This window comes from Trachurus trachurus (assembly GCF_905171665.1).
Source record: "Trachurus trachurus genome assembly, chromosome: 14".
Taxonomy (NCBI): domain Eukaryota; kingdom Metazoa; phylum Chordata; class Actinopteri; order Carangiformes; family Carangidae; genus Trachurus; species Trachurus trachurus.
In genome coordinates, this window is record NC_139903.1 from 2,948,153 (window position 1) to 2,967,067 (window position 18,915).

At 39.1% G+C, this 18,915-nt stretch overlaps 1 protein-coding gene across 1 annotated transcript; it reads left to right on the forward strand.

Annotated features, from left to right (window-relative positions):
* The first annotated feature begins 1,663 nt into the window (after positions 1 to 1,663).
* LOC310996873 (Golgi SNAP receptor complex member 1-like) lies at positions 1,664 to 15,385 on the forward strand. The gene is made up of 9 exons (XM_083986376.1): positions 1,664 to 1,709; positions 3,052 to 3,184; positions 3,856 to 3,928; positions 4,439 to 4,546; positions 4,655 to 4,746; positions 7,784 to 7,858; positions 13,138 to 13,167; positions 13,500 to 13,582; positions 14,909 to 15,385. Exons 1-9 carry the CDS (start codon positions 1,679 to 1,681, stop codon positions 15,031 to 15,033), a joined length of 750 nt encoding a protein of 249 aa, XP_083842502.1. The 5' UTR covers positions 1,664 to 1,678; the 3' UTR covers positions 15,034 to 15,385.
* Positions 15,386 to 18,915: the final 3,530 nt, after the last annotated feature.

Here is an 18,915-nt window from a genome sequence, read left to right on the forward strand (position 1 = left end):
CCACTTCCACTTCCCTCCTTCCTTCCTTCCTTCCTCCTCTGTTCCTCCTTTCCTTCCTCCTTTCCATCCTTCCCCACAAAAACCTCCATCTCCCCAGCTCTGCCCTCGGGGAGCTGGTCTTCAGGTGCTTTACTGACGTCAGTTGTTTTAAACCACACTTTTTGTTTTTTAATTAAAAGAAACATCGCAAAAGAAAGGAAAAAAGATGTCAGAAAGACAGAAAATAGGAATGAAACACAGAGAGAGAAACAGAGAGAGAGAAAAGCTTGAAACAGTGTGAAAGAGAAAGACCTCATCTGCCGAGTTTTTTTGGCTGAAGAGTGGCGAAGAAGAAGACACCTCAGTCTCTACGGTTGATGGCGCCATCGTCGTCGTCATCATCGTCATCATCATCCTGATCATCGTCATTGTCCTTCTGCATCAGCACAACAAACCAGTGATAACTTGTTAAATCCATGACTGCCTATGTTCAAGATGATGAATAAAGAGAATGAGCAAAGAAACAGAGAGATTCACAATTCTGACAATGTTCCTCTGTCACTTCTGTTCCTTATCGTCTTTGTCTTTGTGTCTGGTTATCAAAACGGGAACTTATTAGAAGAATCCTATTCGTGCAACAACCCAAAAAAACCCAACAACAACTAAAAACTAAACTAAAATGAAATTAAAATGAATCTTATTGTGAGCAACATGCATGGGCGATATGAGGGATGAATGGTACAACAAGTCTCACAACTCAAAATATCCAGAAAAAGCCAGAAAAAGATGGTTAGTCTGAATAGTATGCTGTCAAAAAGGGCAACAAATACAGTGTCCAACAGATAAAAATACCACCAGAATCTAATAAAATGTCTTAATTCAGAAAGAAATTACTTAAAAAGGGGACATTTTTTCATATCCTAGCAGGTTACTTTATAATTAAGATTTTAGAAAACATGATTTACATGTTATAGATTAAACTACACATTTGAGCTTTAAAAATAAGTCAATTAACTGATTTGTCAAGCGACAAAAAAAACACAAATAAATGTGATACATTATAGTGTTGAAGCTCACAAAAACAGGGCGCTTTGCAATCAAACAAACAGTATAGTAGGCTTATACAACATGAGCCAAAGGTATTGGTCAAAAAGTTATTTATCAAAAGATATGCAATATACTTTTGCACCTTGCAGCTATCAGACATTGAATTATTTGTCATATAGCCTACCATTTAGCCTAAAAAATATATAATAATCACAAAATGACTAGACCTAGTTGCCAATAACTTGTGTGTCAACTGATTAATCAACTAAATAATTATACAATAAACTTTATTTTTTACAGAACCTTCCAAAAACAAACAAACAAAGTGCTTTACAATTAAAACACAACGACATTGAAATAATAGTAAAACAATAAGCAGATAATTTATATCCCAAACATTAATAAGAGCATTAATAAAACATAACAACAACAAAAAAAGGTTTAGGAATGTCCAAACTATATATATAAAAAAAGTATTGTAATAATAATTTATTTTTACTACTTACTTTTAGAGATTTAAAAGAGAAAATTGCATTTCCCTGATGCTGCTCAGTAGCTACACTTCCGGGTCGTAAACACCAGAGGGCGCTGCCGTGTCCTCTGAGATTTACGACAGTCGCTTCCGCTTGACGGCCCCACGTCAACAACAAACATGGCGACCAGCAGCAGCAACTACTGGGAAGGTAAGTTGTGTTTTAACAGTATTTATCTTAAACAACCGTCTGCGTTTAAGGCGGTTTGTTGGTCGAAGACAAATCAAATCAAGCCGATTAAAAAATTATTGATTTAGTTAGTTTAGTTTGACGTTATATTATAAACTTTACGGTCGCTGTACGTTAGCCTGCCTCTGTGCTAACCTGTTAGCTCGCTGCTCGTCAACGTCAAACTTATAAAGTTGTCACCTGGGCAACAGCGACAGGTAAAAAGATCCTCCGTTCATCAAATACAGAGTCATTAGTGGTCGTTTTGAGTCTCTTTGTGGTTTGTTTCTCGTCTTTTCGTGTGTGTGTAACGTTTTATTTTGGTTTGTAACAGTAGAACTGATTTAAGATATAAAAAACCCCCCCCCAAGAAATACAACATTTAAGTTATTTAGCCTGTTCTGTCACCGACGTTATTAATATCATCCTATTGCTGGGTAAATATCACATCCATTGTGCCAAACCGTCCTTCCCTGGTTTTGTTAATAATGAATTTAAGTTAGCAAATATGCAAAGAAATAAAAGCCTGGCCATTTTTTTGTTTGTCAAACTTTCAGTTTCAGTTTAGTTTATTTGAAAGGGGACAATGTACAATATTAAAACATTGTAAAAAAAAAAAAATCAAAACAAATGTAAATGCACCCGAGTTAGCTAAAAAAAAAAAAAAAGAAGAAGCTAGTTTTCATCGCCAGTCCCTCTGCCTGATGATAAAGGGCAACCTCTTAAATTGAATTGAATTGAAATTGAAAGAACTGAAAGCCTTTTTTGTCATTATACATCAGTACAACGAAATTATGTTGCTACTCCACTTGGTATACAATGGAGTAAAAAAGAGCAACAATGAGGTAAAATACCAAAGACACATTCTTAACGTTATAATTTCTTTTCTTTATCATTTCGCTGCTCTGATTTATTAATTAAAATGCCTATTGTATCCTTAGCACCTTATCTGGTAAGGTTTGATGTTTTGTTTTGTTTTCCTTCATGAATCCCCTGAATGTTTTTGCACTTTTATCCTGCACTTAATTTTTCCACCTGTATTATTATCCTGATTTAGAGTATTACTAGGTATTTTTCAATTGCAAAATAAAACATTAACAGAAAAAAACAGAAATACATGTTTACATTTACCTATGTGACACCAATCCTGCATATACAGTAACAGGTCAGTGGGCTGTGTGGGTTTCTTGTAGCTTTATCTTTGCAGCGCCCTTCTCCAGATGTTGGTTATCAATTATGCCTAATAATAATAATAATACTCTTTAAGCCAGATGTGTGAGTTTCCATACTGAGTTGTTTTGTCTCTTTCTGTTTCTGCACTCAGATTTGCGTAAACAGGCCAGACAGCTGGAGAACGAGCTGGACCTGAAGCTGGTCTCCTTCAGTAAACTCTGCACCAGCTACAGCAGCAGCAGCAGCAGCAGCAGCAACTGGGACCAGAGGAAAAGAGACAGCAGGTCAGTTCACTCCTCACTGCTGTTCACCAGTCTGGACGAAGACAACAAACATTTCTGATTAACATAAGCATGTGAATCTATATTTAAAACAGCATTTTCTAACCCCCTTTTTTTTTTCCTACGCAATAACTTTAGTTTTTAGCCTTGCTTTTAACTGATTCTTATTATTTTTATCGTTATAAAACATTCAATTTAATTTATTTTATTTTTTATTTATTTAGTTATTATTATTATCTTTTTATTCTATTTTAATTCATCCATTTTTATTCTATTTTATCCTACTACACCTGTCTATTTTACTTCATTTTATCTAGTGTCTTTCTCGTCTTCTCATTTAATCTATTTTACTTCTAGTAAAATGTGTTTTCTCCATTGCAAATGATTGAGTGTAAGATAGCATTTCCTCGATGTCTCTAAAATCCAATTTTCTAAAATTATTGTGTGTATGCGTATGTGTTTGTGAATGTATGTGTGTCTCCCAATATGTGTTCCCTATGCTCCTTGTTTTTTATCATGTGAAGCACTTTGAACTGCCGTGGGCATGAAAGGAAATGAGTAATATTGTGGGCAACAGAATATTTAACTATTACAAATCAGAAATTGAAATTCTGTTTTTGCCTAATATAAAATAACATAAATTGAAATTTAATCAACATTTTCCCTTTCATCAGGTCTGATTCTGGCTCAACTCAAGACAATATGCTTGTGGCCATGACCACCGAACTGGAGCAGCTCTTGGCCAATGTAAGTCAGATATAATGTTTTTTTTATATATATACTGTATATATTGTCACCACCAGCCACAGCTAAATGGGTTTTAGTGAAGCCTCAACTGATGTTATAACAAAAATGTCAAAGGTAATTTAGTTTAACTCGTAATAATCGCTACAATCAAAACTGATTGTGTCATCATGGGTTTTTAAAGCCCCAGTGTGTAACTTAATTGGCTTTTTACATGCAGTGTCTGTTGTCTGTCTGACGTCTGCCCCATTTCACGTGAATGCAACATCAAGAATACGTTCAGATATGCAACCGCACCGCTAGATGGGGGGAATTCCTACACACTGGGACTTTAAATAATGAAATAATAATACTTTTATTATTGTAGAAGATTAATGTTTGCTTTTAAATTTATAATATAACTGTAGAGTGATCTTCTGAATTTTTTCAGTCATTGTTTGTGGTTGTTTTTTTGTTCATGTAATCTTTGTTTTTGTGTTGCTCTTAATCTTTAGTTTGTTTGTTTCTTTCCAGCTTACAGCAGTCAACGACAAAATGGCAGAATACACGAACAGTCCAGGAGTTTCGTCACACAACGCAGCGCTGATGCACACCCTACAGAGACACAGGGATATTTTACAGGTGCATTTTGCAGATACTCCACTTTCCTGTGTTCGCTTTCTAAACTTTTTTTTTTTTTTCCCCCACTCTTCCTGACTCTGGTTCATAATGTGGTATCGTTTCCTGCAGGACTACACCCACGAGTTCCACAAAACCAAAAGCAACTTCTGCAGCCTGCGAGAGCGAGAGGACCTGCTGGGCTCCGTGCACAGAGACATCGAGTAAGCAACGACGTCATTCATAATCTACAAATGCTGCATGTGAAGTTACACTGCAGATGCAAAAAGAAAAATCTCTATTCAATCAGTATTAATATGTTTAAAAAGCTTAATTTGGCTTTTTATGTCCTACCTTCATGAAACGTGGAACATCATGTCTGTGACTAATGTCATCATGTAGTTTACTGTAGCTTGTCTGATCGTATTTTGTATGTTTTGCTGCATATATTTGCATATTAATGAGAAAAAAACATTTCTTCCTGCTAGTACATCGGTCATAAACTAAACTACTGTCACCAAACAATGTTCCTTTGTCACTGAGATCATGATGGGACAAAAACCAATTCAAATGCCTTTAACAAATAGATTCATTGCAGTAAGTAGCTTCAGTGCTAAATGATTTTGTCTCTGGCTGGAGTGTGATATTTAATTTGTCAGGACATCTGCACACAATGTCTCCAATTAACAAGTTAATAATAGCGGTGTGCATCTTCACTGGCGACACGATTCAATTCGATTATGATTCTACGATTCAGTTCGATTCGATTATACGATGCATCTTGATGCAAGGCCTAGCCCACTTAAAGGTGCACTTGAACAAAACGTAAATCTAGACATTGTGCTTTAAACTTAAACTTTAAACTTGAATGACTTATTTGAATTTAAAAATCGCTTAGTATGTGACATGACTGCATCGATTCAGAATCGTCCCTGTAAGAATCTCGATGCATCTTTGAAACGATTGTTTTCGGCACCCCTAGTAAATAACTGTGTTGTCAATAATAAACAGTACGTTACACCAACCACAGTGACACGACACAGTCCAGAAGAAGTTTTGTGACGAGCGAATTCACTGTGATTCTCAGAGCGACTCCATCAGGAGAAGTTCAGTCATTTGAATAACGTCCTGCAACAGAACTTCAACAACTATGCTAAATATAGTTCTGACTCAGCTAAGTATTTTTATGTCGTTGCACTGATTTCTTCATCTAAATCCGTCTTCCACACCCTTTATGACTTCATGGAAGTGCAACACCTCTGTAAACGCCCGAGTCATTCTCTTACGTCTGTATTTTGATGGCACAGGCCGCCTCGTCTTTCTTTTCCTAATTATTTCCATCGCAGAATTTTCTCTGCAGCACTTCTTATGTTTTCATCTTTTTCTCCCTTCTTTCCCCTTATTTATTTCCTTCTTCCTCCTCCTCCTCCTCTTCCTGTTCTTCTCTGTGGACATTTGCTGTGTTATCCTTAACCAGTGGGAGGCAGAAATGTCCACCAAGTTGCAGAGATTCCCCCACCCTTCCTTTCTTCTTTCTTTTCTGTCTGTCTATCACGTTTCATCCTCTAAAAGGAGGCTCCTCTTGCTTTCTCTTTCTCTTTCTCTCTTTCTCTTTCTCTCTCTCTCTGGGGGTAGCTTTCCTAAGTGCCTTCTACAGTAAATCAAACCGCAAGGCTTTCATTTAGCCGAAGCTGGGGGGAGAGAGTGGTTACATCTGGTGCTGCGTGATGCAGAGAAATGCCCCATCAGGACCGGACAGAGCAGGACAGTACAGAGAGAGAGACACACGGGGACAAAGACATCGTCCTAACGTCTGCTTTTTGTTGCCAGATGAAAAATAATTAAAGAGTATTTTAGTTGGCTCCTTTCGAGGTGAAAGGTGTGGAGCAACAGAGGGAGGAAGAGAGGGAGAGAGGGGGCGGAGGAGGAGGAGGAGATAATGGATGATGAATTGATGATCAGTCCAAACAGGGAGTGTAAATAAGAGATGGAGAACTGAGCTCTGGGTTAAGCAGAAGCTAATCGCTTAAAAGCCTTAACAGGAAGTACATAATCAGCATCCAAGGCATCGGTTAATAGGAGGGCGTGAAATACGTCGTTCAGACTGAAACAAAGACGGAAGAAAGAAGGAAAAAACAGTGTCTTCCAAGGCAGATTTACGTAGGTTTTTATGACGCAGCAGCTCAAAAGAGAGAGGAGTTAAACAACACAAAACCAAACTAATAGAGAAGTCATAGAGATTTTATATTTTTAAAACGTATTTTCTGGTATGAAAATAGTGTTTATCATTTAATTTGTTGATTATTTTCTCAACATTTTGTATTTATTTATGAATCATTTGGAATTGAATGTCAGATGGTGGAAAATATCCCAACTTCCCCGTGTTTAAATAGCTAATATTTAAAGGGATAGTTCACCCAAAATTGAAATTTCACTCATTATCTCCTCCCCCTCATGTGGACTAAGGGCTGGGAGAAGTTTCAGAGTCCTCCGTGGCTTCTCTGAGTTACAGGGGGTCTCGGCGTAGCAGTGCATGTCCATATAACGGTTGCAAATGGATACCAACTGTCTTCGTAACAAAAAGACACACCAAAAAACATCCAAATACCTCCATGCTGCTCGTATGTAATGTCCGTCTTGTATTGAAGCCCCGAAATGCGAAATTGTCCCGAAAAAGTTAAATAAGTCTATAATTCAAGCTTGTTTTATAGCGGAAGACGAACCGGGAAGAGGAGCTTCTGCTATAAAACAAGCTTGAAAAATTTTTTCGGGATAATTTCGCATTTCGGGGCTTCAATACAAGACGGACATTACATACGAGCAGCATGGAGGTATTTGGATGTTTTTTGGTGTGTCTTTTTGTTAAGAAGACAGGTGGTATCCATTTGCAACCGTTATATGGACATGCACTGCTATGCCGAGACCCCCTGTAACTCAGAGAAGCCACCGAGGACTCTGAAACTTCTCCCAGCCCTTAGTCCACATGAGGGGGAGGAGATACTGAAATTAAGGTGAAATTTCAATTTGGGGTGAACTATCCCTTTAATTTCATCCACAATCCACATGTTTGCATTGTCATTGTTATGTAAATTAGGCCTCATGTTTGTCCAGTTTCATTCACATTCACTGTCTGCTTCTCTATCAAATAACGACAAACAGTTACAGTAATAAAACAAAACTGAATTGTATTAACGTTTCACTACCTGTCATTATGTTCATCGTCTGTTCTCGTCTCTTCTGTTTTGTTTTTATCCTGTTCAGGTCGTACAAGAGCGGCTCAGGGGTGAACAACAGAAAGACTGAGCTCTTCCTGAAGGAGCACGAACATCTCAAAAAGTAAGAGATCTCCTTAAAAAACCAAAACTAACTAACACTCACAAACATAACTAGAGGTAGAGATAATTACCGGCCAAAATACACAGATAAGTCCGCTAATGACATTTTTTCCGAGCCAACGTTGCCTTGATTTTGGTCATTTTCAGTCCGTTTGCCCCTGATTTGATTTGAAACGATTATAAATGTTGATAGTTGAAGAGTTGTAACTGTTATGAGAAGCAGGTAGTTATCTGTTATCGGTATCGGTGGAGAAAAATAATTAACGTTCATCTCTAAACAGAATTGAAGGAAGAATTAGTTATGTTATGTGGTCTCGTGCTGAAAAGGAGGAGGAACGTCTGTCTGAACGATCTGTTCTTTACTCTGTGGTCTTGATCGCAGCAGAGTTTTACAAACCTCATCTACAGAAATAAGGGTCACTGCTGCATCCAAACCAGTTTTCACATTCACACGGTCAAATTTTTGTAGATTTAAGAGCTGTAGAGTCCAACGACACTAAAGCACCCTGTTTAATTCTCTCATCACTCACACTACGACCATCACAAAACAGAGTGATGATGGTGTAATTTAACACAATACATGAAAAAATATATTTATTCTGCACAGTTTAAGCAGTGCAGCTTTGTTATGCATGTGTTGTATTATGTTTCCTACTATTTGTTAAACACCAGTTGTCATCGGCTTAGCTGTGTGAAAGGGTTCAATAAAGACAGTGAAACAGTTGTGGGTTAACATGGTTTAATGTGAGACAATAGAGTAGTGCTTGTCAAACTTTTTTACATCAAGGACCCTAAATTGACACAAATTAGACCACGGACAAAATTTTGAAGCAAACACCAGAAATACACAAATATTTGTTCTGAGATGGAAGAATGTTATTTTTTTAGTCAATGTATACATTCAGATTAGGGCCAATGGTGTGAATTTCTGGGGAAAAAAAGTGGCAAGATTTCTAAAAAAAAAAAAAAAGTTAAAAGTTTTCTAGAAAAAAGTTTATATTTCTCAAAAAGTTTTTTAAAAATTCTAGAAAAAGTGGTACGCTACCAGCGCTGAAAATCGTGTAATTCCCGGGGGTACAGGTCTGCTGCAGACATCTCGACAGGCAGGAATGACTAAGAGGGGGGAAAAAAGGAGAAACAGCACTTTTTGTGTTTTTAAAATGCAAAGTAAAACACTAAATAAAAAGTAAATCTGTCGGACGCACGTGTGCAGCCTTCGAACTTACCAGCTGGCGTCTGTTCACTCGATCTTGGACTTCAGGAGGCGAAACTCTGAGCTTTTATACACGTGTGTTCATGTCGTGTCGGGGAGGAACTTCCTCATGTTGTAAACAGGTGTTTTGCTTCTCACAGCAGATTTTTTTTATTCTTTTCCCCTCCCACAGAACAAGATTTATTACATTTTGATTTATTCGTTACCCTATCATGTGATTTAACCCGCTCTCAACTCAAATTTTATTTTTTACTATTTTTATTTGGCCAAAGTGCTGCACAATATGAATATAATCCATTGCCAGCTATAAATAACAGTAGGAAAACAACATAGATTACCAATATAATAATAGTTAAATCAATAAAAACAATCACTAAAATAAGGTAAAATACAAATAAAAGCTATACTAATATATCATTTATATATATATATATAATTCTTAATTAGTGTTGTTAATGAATCTGTTTAGCTTCGTGGCATTTCTCTAGAGCCGGTCAGGGAGTCACAGTGTTTCTACAGTCGACTCTTCGCTCTGCGGCTGGTGATTAGTAACCGTTAGTAACCATAACTAACTGCAGCTGAGCCTCAAAGCCACAAACCAACCAGAGGAACTTCCCACCAGTCGGACCGATCCATCGTCAGCGTCGTAAAACTCACTCTGCTGCCGCCACATGTGATTATCACACACTTAAAAACACAACTCCCCTCACATTCTCAGTATTTAGTTTGTGCATAATGTGAAGTTTTTGATGTGCAGACCCAGAATCGGCTTCATGTAAAATGTGAAAGAAAAAATAAAAGTGTGTTATATGTAAATCAACATTGGTCACATGATCCCCCGTTCCACACATGTAAAATACAAGCATGACAATAATATTTTATTTATTTATTTTAAAGGGATAGTTCACCCAAAATTGAAATTGCACTCATTATCTCCTCCCCCTCATGTCGACTAAGGGCTGGGAGAAGTTTCAGAGTCCTCCGTGGCTTCTCTGAGTTACAGCATATCTCTTTTGAATCTTGAGATATAATAAATAATAAGTCTGATTCAAAAGATGCAATTTTCAAAGACTTTAATAGTAATAATAAAATGCAGCAAGAAGGTAAAGGTCAAAATTCAGTGCAAGTGTCTGTTGCAAAGTTGGTCTGTGATTGCACAAACCCATTCACAGTCAAAAACAAAGACATACTGTATAATAGGCCTGCAGCATTGGTTCTACACATTGAACCTACAAATAACAAATAAATCAGTTTGCATCAGATTTCAATCCTACCCTTTACATGATCCAATAGATTGTTTATTTATGTATTACCCAATGCTTTAATATCAAATTGATTATGAATGATTTATCAGAGAGAGTTTATACAACAGGACTCACAGGTAATAGTTCAGAGGCAGGTTTGAACACATCACTGTCAGCAACAGTGAATAGAGATGTTACAGCCTCACTTCAGTACTACAAGAGGTAATAAATAAAAGTCAAAGGCTTGTTTGAACACATTAAATTTCAAAAGAATATTACTTCAATATTCGCGCATGGCTGAAAATAGTTCAACAACCGACATTTTAGCAGTTTTGTGATATTTCATAAAGGCCAAACAAGGATGCGATCTATTAAAGGGATCGGTTGATTAAATGATAACCAAAGCAAGTTGCAGGTTATATTTATAAAAAGCACAACAAAAATGTAATCTCATCAGTGTCAAAATCTAATTAGCCATATAGGTCCATGATTAATAGAAAGTAAAGAAATCTCTATACATTCAGATCGCTGAGTGTGTTTTTTTTCCACCATAAGAAGCAAATTGATTCATTTCTGTAGTTTGAATGTCTCAGATTTGTTGTCAGCAAAAGAAAATGAAAAAAAAAATCATAACACCAACGGATATTTTCTCTTTTGATTCAATAATTTGGGCGAGGACACCTGATGTTAAAGGGATAGTTCAACATTTTGGCAAATTCTCCTATTGCCATAATCCATATATGGTCATGTAGGTTCATTATTACCTTTAATTATTGGTGCATGTTGTTTTGAGATCGGCGGGGCAGAGACCTGAGCTGCTCAGTGAACACAATAAAAACTAATCAAATACACAATCCACCAACTCCAAAACACTCTGGTGTTGTGAGTGTGAGCTGCACATTCACCACGCTATGAGATAATAACACAACGTTACCACACAGAGTTGTTTTAGAGGGAAATACAGCCGGAACTACATTCCAGACACGGCTGCTACTGGGCGGAGGGATTTAAAAAGTGAAAGGATTTCAGAATATTTACTTCATGTGTCGTAATGTTATATAATTATTAGGGCCGGGACTTTAACGCGTTAATTACGATTAATTAATTACACAAAAATTAACGCGTTCAATTTTTTTTACGCATTTTAATCGCACTTATTAAAAAAAAATTTATTTTATTTTATTTTTTTCTCACGTGTGTCTACGTGCGGTGCGCCCGCACGCGAGAGAGGCGGCAGTTTGAGAGGCTGACTGGCAGAGATGAGAGCTGGTGAAACGCTAGCATGGTTATTTAAAACACCATCTCTGATCTCTGCCTGCACATAGATACACAGACACGGGCGCACGCTAAATGCGCTTTAAAGCGCTAATTGCTCAGCTGCAGCGCTATATCTATGACCTGTCACTGTCACAGGTGCAGCTCATCTCATTATGATAGGACTTCACCCTCAGAGCTCTGTCTTCAGACTGTCCTGACCTGTCCCTGAACATCACACAGGGACAACATGGAGCTGCCTGTGTGATTGGTTACTGAGTTTTATTAATGTTTACATCAGGCTGAGTTCAACACATCAGTTTATGCTACTGTGATTTAATTTTTTTAATCGAGTCCCAGCCCTAATAATTATACTACATTATTTTTTATAGCGTGGTGAATGTGCAGGTCACAACTTGTCCACCAGAGCGTTGTGGAGTTGTTGGATTGTGTATTTGATGAGTTTGATGAAGGACAGGGGACCTGTACCGTTCACCTCCATTGTGTTCACTGAGCAGCTCACGGCTCTGCCCCGCCGATCTCAAAACAACATGCACCGATAAATAAAGCTGATCAACCTACTGCTGTGACTATAGGGGTTATGGTGAGAGGAGAATCTGACTAAATATTGAACTATCCCTTTAACACTTACTACACTTAACAAACCTGTGGTCGGGGGCTACTTTGTGTAGTTTAATGAGTTTTTTTCTGCGTATAAAAGCAAGAAGGTGCTTAGGCTTCGTTCTCCGCCGGCTAATGAAGGAGACGGATAGTGGAGTGGATGAGGTGGACGGATGGATGGATGGATGGATGGATGGATGGATGGATGGATGGATGGATGGATGGATGGAGGAAGTATTAAGCACAGTATTGATTTTCGGTTTCCAGTGGAGTCTGCCAGGACGCACAGCGCTGCCCTTATATGCTCTGCTCTGCTCATTCCTCCAGGACTGAACAACGGCTCGTTTCTCCATCAGTTTCTGTCTTTTACCTCGATATCTGACACAAAACCTTGTGCACGTTGTGTGTGCAGCATCCATATCTGTGTTTCCCTTCTTATTTTAGCCTCATATATGCACCAAAAACAGACATTTTAACGTTAATACAACTGCTGTTTTGCATCCACACATCAGATATATTGTGTAGATTTTCTGGCTTCTGGGTCGAATTTGACCAATTGGATTCTAACTTTATCAAAAAAAAATGAAAGAAGAAAATCCTCCCATTAAGCAGCACTTTCATCCAGTCTCGTAGGAATCACAGGAAGTGCTCCTTTTATGATAATAGACCAAGAGAGCTGCGTGTGGTTTCATGCATGGGCTTTTTTCTTTTTTTTTCTTCTGGACGTCTAATGCAGGAGAGAGAGATATCGTGTGCAACGCGTTCTGAAATCACATCGCAGCAGGTTATTATTTGTTTAAAGTGCCGATGCTGAGCAGCGATTTGGATTGTAGATCAATCGATCGACCGTGTAAATCTTTGTAAAAGATACTTGATGAATGAAGTTATTTCATTTGCTTTGAACTGACTTTAATTTCTCTCTTTCTTTTTTCCATGTCGTGTTCACAGCTCAGATAGTCTCATTGACAATGCAATAAGGTAAGTGGTATTGCTCCGATCTCTCTCCTCCTCCCTCCTCCTTTCCCTTTTCCCTTTTCCTTTTCCAATTACTCACTCACTCCACTCAGCAACACACACACACACACACACACACACACACACACACACACACACACACACACACACACACACACACACACACACACACACAATAAAGCACAGTCATTCAGACCTCCCGCTACGTTTTTCTGGCATCTCAGCTGAAACAATAAAACCAGTTTAACGTGACACTGTGATGATAATAATAATAATAATGATGATGATGTATAATTATGAATAATTATCCCCTCGTGGTTTTTCTCTACCTCCAGTATCGCCATGGCTACCAAAGAGAACATCACATTTCAGCGTGGGATGTTGAAGTCCATCCAAACCCGGGTCACAACTTTGGCCAGTATCCTTTTTTATTTTTATCAATTAAATCGTGTCTCTTCCCTTCTTTCTCCTTTTTTTCTGTGTTGATCTACAGTATATATTTATATAAACAGCTCTGGGAAAAAATTGAGAGAAAATGTTCTTAATGAATCAGTTTCTCTACATGTTTGGCAGCCGTTCGATTCCAGTGTCTATTGAATATCAACACAAGCACAACTCATTCTACTTAAAGAGGCACAGAGGAGTCTCATATTAATGTGGATGAATCTACGTTACCACTTGTTAATGGATCCATTTTAGATAAATATATCGTTTTGTCTTTATCGTTATTTTGATATTATTATTTAGTGGTCGACTCGCCCAGCGTTTCCTGGTTTCGTTTTCCCGGTCGCATGGGAATAACGCCGCCGGATCGCTAGTTGAGTCGGCATCGTTTATGGTCGGAGCCACGACGGTATCTGATCGTCTTCGAACCTCCGACTTTCGTTCTTGATGAATGAAAACATTCTTGGCAAATGTTTTCGCTTTCGTCCGTCTTGCATCAGTCCAAGAATTTCACGGTGCACGCAGAGGCTCATGGGAAATGTAAAAGTGTGAAAACACTTCCGCTTTCCGAAACTCCTCGTTGTCCCTTTAATGAGGCATTGACTAGTTGATCACCTGAACCAAATCATATTCAATTAAAATGCTAAAATCCACTGCTGCGATTAAAGATGTTGATTTCTTAACCCTTCCCAAGTTAAAAAAAAAAAAAAAAAAGTATTATGTTGTCTAAAAATGAATATGCACTATTGCATCATTCAAGGTCTAAAAACGGCATTTGTTTTTTGTTTTTTTTCATTTTCTGCAAATAAATGCTCTCAATGACAATATTTTCATATCGAATTTGGGAGAAATGTTGTAGTGGTTTATAGAATAAAACAAAACAGAAATATTTATCTACTCAAACACATACCTATACAGAGAAACTGTAGAAACTGATCATTTTGAATGTTTTTCCAGAGCTGTATATATATATATATATTTATATAAATAAAAGCCTACACTGACAGTTTTCTCGGAGCTGACCCTCCCTCAGCACACGCTGCCTCTCAGCAGAGATAACGTAACCACACTTAGAGTGAAAGCTGGCAACCAGACAGCAGTCTACACCATTAAGCTCCACTTATTCTTTTTTCCGAGTTGTGCTGATGTATTTTCCTCTGCCACTTTCTCTCTCTCCATCTCCCTCCATCTCTCTCCATCCCTCCCTCTGTCTCTCCGTCTCTCTCTTACTCACTGCAAGGGAGGGAAACCCGAATTGGATCTTAATTATTTTCCTTCACCACACTTCCCCACCCCTCAGATCGTTTCCCTGCCATCAACAGTCTCATCCAGAAAATCAATTTGCGCAAGAGAAAGGACTCTTTAATCCTAGGCGGGGTGATCGGCGTCTGCACCATTCTCCTGTTGCTCTACACTTTCCACTGATCCACCGACCGTTACTTTCTTTTCTTCGACTGTTGCCAAGACTTGTTTTTCATTTTTAAAAAGGTTTTCTTATATTTCTACAACTTCTGCTGTAATTTACTTTGCTTCAAACAGGAGGTACAATAAGAAAAGATTGAAGGTTAATGAATAAATAAATACGTAAATGGGTCTTAATTGAAAGTGAAATGGCTTCAACGCTCAGACTGAGAGCAGAGTTTATTTATTATCTGAACTGTAACATTTCCATTTGGGAATTTATATATTACATCCTGTTGTAATTTTAACTCTTTATAAATGTATGAAGTAATATTTGTGTACTGCTAAGCACTGCTGCTGCTGCTTCTTCTTTTTTCTTTTTCTAAATAAATAAATATAAATATATTGTGTTGGCAGTGCCTGATGAAATAAATAAATAAATAAAGGTGATGAGCACAATCTGGAGTTATTATCATGCTCATTCAGGTTTATTTCAGACATGCAGAACTATGGCACAGTAAACCAGTCATACAGTATAAATGTATAAACATCAGCATCAGAGGTGCCAGGAAGGAAGGAACGGTGCATACAGGGAAGAGGAGGAGGAACCAAACCCCCATTCATTATCTTGCAGTTATATTGTAAACATAACGAGGTGTAGCGATCCAGGCAGGTTCGGTAGAGTCTGAGAAGTACGTGAAAGAAGCAGGACATCACACGTAGTTGTGTTGTGGAGAAATAAATGTACACACAAGTTTTTTAAATAAATAGGATGTAAACGGTGTTAAGAAAACAGCTGATACATCGTCCAACAGCGAACATCCTTCCAACGGGGGGAAGAAGAGGTCGGTCCGTGCTCGGTTTGCAAATGTTAAAATGAAAAGCTACAGGTGTGTGAGTCTTTGGGAAATCTTCTCAATCTTCTTATGTGTTTTTGTTAAAGGGATACACTAACATTTTTTGTGTGTGTGTGTCTTGTCTCACTCCCGAGTCCATGACCAGCAGATAGACACCATCCTTTCGACTGTGCGTGCAGTAACAAGGGAGATACGGGCAGAGCTGGCGCACCGCTAATTAGCTTAGCTCAAACACTGGAAGTGTATGGGTAGTGTTAGCCTGCCTCCTACCCGAGCCGAAATCAGCAGTCAGAAGCTGATTTCATTTTAGCTCTAAACTCTGTAAATATATCACTTTATCGACATTTCAAACATGTTTAGGTGAGAAAGTAGCCGTTTAGATCAGCAGTGTGTCGTTAAGTTGTCTAAATACCAGCTGTTTACAATTTTGTTCGGACGAATTCGGCGCTACTCAAGCTAGCCGTTGTGACCAGGGACGTGCACATAACTATAGAGGGGCAGGGGCTCAACATCAGAAAAGGGCAGTACGTACATTTTTTTCAGGCCTTAATATCAAAATAAATAAATTAAAATAAATTACAGTTACTATATAGTCGGTAGAGAAAGCCTGCACGCCTTCAGGACTGCAGTCAACACGCTGGACCAATTTCCCAACTTCCCGAAACAGAGTCATGACTTCTGAACTGGTAGGCTAAGGCCAATATGGTATTGGGTGCACATTAACATTGCAGAAAAAAAAAATCATGTGAGTGCAAGTGCAAAAATAGAAGTAGGCTAAGCCTACAGGACACACAAAACCAAGAAATGACTACTGTGACTGCTACTGTGCATATTTCAGAACAGCAGCAATATTTACAACAGCAAAGTCACAATTAGCAGTAACTCAATATCTGGAAACAAATTCAAATAGTCAGTGAAATCAAGCTGAGTGAGTGATTCCTCCTGTTGCTGTTGTTGTTCACTACATTCAGGTGATGTTAGACAGAGGAGGGGGTGGGGCTTAACTCTTAACTCTTTCGCGACCATTGACGAGTAAACTCGTCACAGCCTGCCGAACGTTCACGACCATTGACGAGCAAACTCGTCAAAACCATTTTTTTACAGATTACGATAATAGACACTCTGAGGTCCCTGTGTGTGAATATGGTAGTCCTCTGATATGTAAAACTGTTTTAAACTAAAATCAAAACATAATGTTTTTTTATAAACTGTGTGATCTTGGTTTTGTTTGAGTAATCGTTCTCCTTGAACGCTGCTCTGGGGACAGCTTGCAGCGCTGTGCGGCTGTCGGCTACAGTGTTGCAACTTTCTCGCTGAATCTGGCGACTTTCCAAACCCTCTTTTGACAAAAGCGACCGACGACAAATCTGGCGAGTTTTTCCGGTGTTGTTTACAAACGTTTCTGGTTTGGAGACTCGGATCTGAAAGCCCGTTATCACGGCTGTTTTCACGGCGCTGTGCAGCAGAGCGGGCGCTGAGCAGCGGGGGCTGTGACCGGCCGCCCCCGCCACAGAGCACTCATCGCCGGCCAGTCACACAGCAGTGTCACGGAGCTGCTGCACCGCTGCACCGCTGCTCTCCAGGCTGCCACACCCCCCAGATTTACCTACAAATATATTTATTTAGCCGTAGAAATGATTTGGGAGACGCCACACCGCAGAGTACCGGTAAAATGAGCGGATTGCCACTTGACACAAAAGTGCGTTTTTCTCTGAAACTAGAGCGGGAGCTCCGTTTTTGGAGAAACCCAGCTCTCTTCTCCTCCTTCGTACTCACGAACGAAACGGCGGAAAAACTCGCAGTTTTTTCGAGAAGCACGTTGTAAAGTCACTCTTCAACCAAGTGAAGACCGTTTGTTTCTAGGTGACGTACATAGTTCGGTTCGACGTGAGATAAAAGGTAAACAAATAGCCAAAAACATGTGGTCCTGAGCGGATGTGCTGAAGAATTAGTGTGGTCGCGAAAGAGTTAACAAGCAGTGAGCTAAACAAACACAAATGGGCGCTTTTCTTAAATATGACTCATATTAAGCTCATTGAATAAGTGGACGGCGACTTGTCAGAACCGACAAGGAAGTGATATTGGTGGATTTATAACTCACAAGATTCGACACAAGTCGCTCCACTGTCACGTCTCATCTATGTGCGGCGCACACAGAGTTATCGATGAGGCAGCAGCTTCTACTTCTCTCTCTCTCTGGACGTGCATGTGAGGGAGCGCGCACCGCGGGGCAGCCCCGCCCCTCAGTGAGGGACCGAGCGGAGCAGCAGCGGACAACACACACACACCAACGTACATACACAATACCGTGTGTATTACAAGGAAATGCGTACGGTAGATAACCGTGGCATTTTCACAGCGCGGTTGTTTACATCCTCATGCACAACAGGAATGCATTTATTGAAAAAAAAAAAAAAAACATTACAAAAAGGGCACTTTTTAATACGAGGCAAAAAGGGCAGGGGCTCAAGCACCCTTTGGGCCCTATGTGTGCACGTGCCTGGTTGTGACCAACGCACTTCCGGTTACTTTCACAAAATAAAACACCCGTTGCCCTTTACATACAGAAAACCATGACGATAGAATTTGTGCTTTTACTTTGAAATAGGAAGCTAACCTACCCTCCATGTAGCTAGCTTGAACCAAAATAAACCGTCTTTGCTTGAACCCTCCGTTTTGACCAATCTCGTCCCGTTACCGGCATTTGACCGCTCAAGATGCCTTACCGGAGAGTTTTGTCAGCTCTGAGACGAAGATCGGCCCATCGGTTTCCGTTTAGAGTTGCTGAAGAGTTTCTCTGATGACTTTAGGTGGAGGCAGGCTAACACTACCCATACACTTCCAGTGTTTGAGCTAAGCTAATTACGGGCGATACGGCTCTATCTTCCTTGTTACTGCACGCACAGTCGACAGTATTTTGGTTCAAGCTAGCTACATCGAGGGTAGGTTAGCTTCCTATTTCAAAGTAAAAGCACAAATTCTATCGTTATGGTTTTCTGTATGTAAAGGGCAAAGGGTGTTTTATTTTGTGAAAGTAACCAGAAGTGCG

Excerpts from the sequence above, each read along its gene's own strand:
- LOC310996873 (XM_083986376.1), top strand. The coding sequence starts at position 1,679 with ATGGCGACCAGCAGCAGCAACTACTGGGAAG. Across the intron at positions 3,185-3,855 it reads CAGAGGAAAAGAGACAGCAG|GTCTGATTCTGGCTCAACTC; the intron begins GTCAGTTCACTC and ends CCCTTTCATCAG. Across the intron at positions 3,929-4,438 it reads TGGAGCAGCTCTTGGCCAAT|CTTACAGCAGTCAACGACAA; the intron begins GTAAGTCAGATA and ends GTTTCTTTCCAG.